The following is a 3,028-nucleotide window of genomic DNA, read 5'->3' on the forward strand; positions in this document are numbered from 1 at the left end:
TCCAAGGCCCATTAATAACTTGATTAAAGAGCACCCCTATAGTTAGTATTTGTGGGTACAATCCTGTAAAAATAAAATTAGCTTAAACCAATAAACATATCTAAATAGTTAACTTTGACAATCATGGTTTCAATGACTTATGCTAATTACCTGCTATCATGTATTACAATTGGAGTGCCATTCCCATCTTTACCCTTAGCCTTCTGTCTACCTTTCATTTTGGTAGGACCTAATCAATAAAATAATAATGTGTGTGTATGTTTGATAAATAATCAATTAATAAAATGTCCATTTAAAACCGATATAAATAAGGTACCTTCCACACTTGAAGGTTGATTCTCACTAGATGTTTGTTGTGTCTCTTGTATTTCACTATCATGTGATGGTTAAGTAACATCATGTTGGTCTGAAGAGGGTGTAGGTGAATAAGTAGTCTATTTTGACTCATTCCTCTTGTTGTCATGGCTGCAATTTTAGAAAACACAAGGCTAAATAAGACATAATTATTAGAGAATTAGTTTCTTTAACATATGACAAAGTTCATAAAACAACCAACAACCTTTAAATCATGAAACTAAGCAATAGTGCGTATCTCATTGGGTATTTTAATGAAGCTATCACGTATTTCTGAGGTTAGATTATTGGGCTGCTATTAGTGTTGTTGAAATGCTTATGGCAAAGATTTCAATTACATTATTGGGAAACACTTTTGGTGTGTCACAACTTAGAAGAGTGTGATTGGCACAATGATAAGCATTGATGGTAGGACAAATGATTCTTTAAATGCTCGTCTTGATCTTCGCGAAATGGGAATAAGGGAAAGATATCTTCCTAAAGTAGGAGAGGACGGTAAGCTCGACTTTGACCCAGATGGCTATACATTGTCAAATGATGATAATAGAGCTTTACGTAAATGGTTATTTGAATTACAAGTCCCAAATGGATACTTTGGAAATTCATCTCAATGCGTGGCTGCTAGAGAACATAGTATTTCTGGTATGAAGACCATAATTGACACATTTTGTTAATTTGTTCATTAGGAGAGTATTGCATGCGCATTTTGATCGTGGCAATTCATGAATCACAAATTTCTGATAATGTTGATTATTAATTTGTTCATTAGGAGAGTATTGCATGCACATTTTGATCGTGGCAATTCATGAATCACAAATTTCTGATAGTATAAATTTTTAGGTACGTTACGTGGGAGCCAGTCGTACTCCACTACCAATAGTAGGCCACCCCGCACTATGGTAAGTGCGTCTGTGTGATTTGAGTAAGTCGGCAAGCTAATACCGCAACCTACATCAACTCGTGTTACAACAAAACTGAACAACATCCACTCAAGCTCATCCACCTTTCGATCCACCAACTTTGTTCAATCACAATTCCCAAACACAACAAACGCCTGGGTAGCATGCATGATCATTCAATTCTTTATATCATCCCATTCACACGCCGGTCCCAAAAATTCCTATATAAATAGCTCATCGTGTGTCCCTCTCGATCATATTCATAACAACCCAAACATTCTCGCTCTTTCTTAAGTTTGTTTCCTTAAATCGTTCACAGCTATTTTTTATCCTTTGGCTAGTTGAGCTACTTGAAGTACGTAGTACATTGACAATGGGTAAGTTCAGTTTTAGTTTCATGTCTTTTGCCCTAATTGCTTTGCTTGTTTCAAGTGCCTTTGTTATGTCTGAAAGCCGCGTGGCAAGAAAAGACCTGGGGATAGACCTCGGTGGGATTGGAATTGGTGTGGGTGCTGGAGTAGGTGTCGGGCTGGGTGGGAGTGGAGCAGGCTCCGGTGCTGGAGCGGGTTCGGGGTCTGGGGGTGGGTCTAGCTCTAGCTCAAGCTCAAGCTCAAGTTCATCGTCTTCTTCAAGATCCAGCGGGTCGGGCGGAGCAGGGTCTGAAGCAGGTTCATCTGCTGGGTCTTATGCAGGCTCTAGGGCTGGGTCTGGGTCAGGAAACCGAGGACGAGGCTAAGACGTCCTCCCATCCATGCGGGAAATCGTCACCTTGCTATTAGTTTTGGTTATTGAACAAAATTATGTGTAAAAAATATGAATAAATAATTGGCTATGGAAGAATTAAACTTAAATAGATGGTTGGTCACTGCTCAATGTTTCTCTGTAATATGATATGTACTTTCTTTGAGTGCTTGTCAATAAAAGAATTGCCTGGTAGTAAATTAATCTTAGTTTCAAATTAGGTGCCTTTTATTTACGTATATGGCTTCCATTTGGCATGACCTCAATTCGGAACTATCTCTATCATCTTCAGTTCTCGTCACGTTTGTATGGTTTAAACTACTTTACCATCAATTATTACAAGCAGGGTAAGGATATGCACATTAAAATTTTAAGAGTAATGTTAGGAGATTAAATGTATAGACAAAATTTAGCAAATTAAATGACATAGAAGTTGACTTAAGCGTTGATAAATGTGCTCATTTCTTATTGGTAACACATTATTTGGTTTGCAAATTTTGTTTACAAATTTAGTCTCTCTTGCATTATCCAATTTTTAAACCAAATTTTATAAACTAAATAATGTGGTTGTTGATGATTGGATTATTATATAAATGTTGATCAACAAACTTATTATCTATTTGTGATATTTTTTATTTACAAATTTAGTTTAAATGTAGTATATGTTAAATTAAAGGCAATATGCCTTTATATATTGTTATTTGGACAGTCTTTCTTTCTTTTAACTGCCGATTGCTGAATGCATGACAGACGGGACGGTTTGGGATTGTCTTGCCAATTGTCTCTTTGTCAGCCTAAACTTTCGAACTCCGTTTGTGATAATAGAATCCATTTCCCACAGTAATTAACTCATGTTTAAATCAGTAATTTAAAAAGACTAAATTTGTAGACTATATATATTTGTAAACTAAATAACATAGAAGTTGATGATTGAATTATTAGGAAAAAAAAAAAAAACATTGATGAACGTGCTCATTTTTTATTGGTGACACATCATTTAGTTTACAAATTTAGTCTCCTTAGCATTACTCTGT

At 35.8% G+C, this 3,028-nt stretch overlaps 1 protein-coding gene across 1 annotated transcript; it reads left to right on the forward strand.

The window, feature by feature from the left end:
• The first annotated feature begins 1,326 nt into the window (after positions 1-1,326).
• On the forward strand, positions 1,327-2,211 carry LOC103928979 (uncharacterized protein DDB_G0282077-like). The gene has a single exon (XM_009338118.3). The coding sequence runs from the start codon at positions 1,627-1,629 to the stop codon at positions 1,987-1,989; it is 363 nt and encodes a 120-aa protein (XP_009336393.2). The 5' UTR covers positions 1,327-1,626; the 3' UTR covers positions 1,990-2,211.
• Positions 2,212-3,028: the final 817 nt, after the last annotated feature.

Source organism: the organism of the source record quoted next, unplaced genomic scaffold, assembly GCF_019419815.1.
Source record: "Pyrus x bretschneideri cultivar Hongxiangsu unplaced genomic scaffold, Pyrus_bretschneideri_v1 Contig110, whole genome shotgun sequence".
Taxonomy (NCBI): domain Eukaryota; kingdom Viridiplantae; phylum Streptophyta; class Magnoliopsida; order Rosales; family Rosaceae; genus Pyrus; species Pyrus x bretschneideri.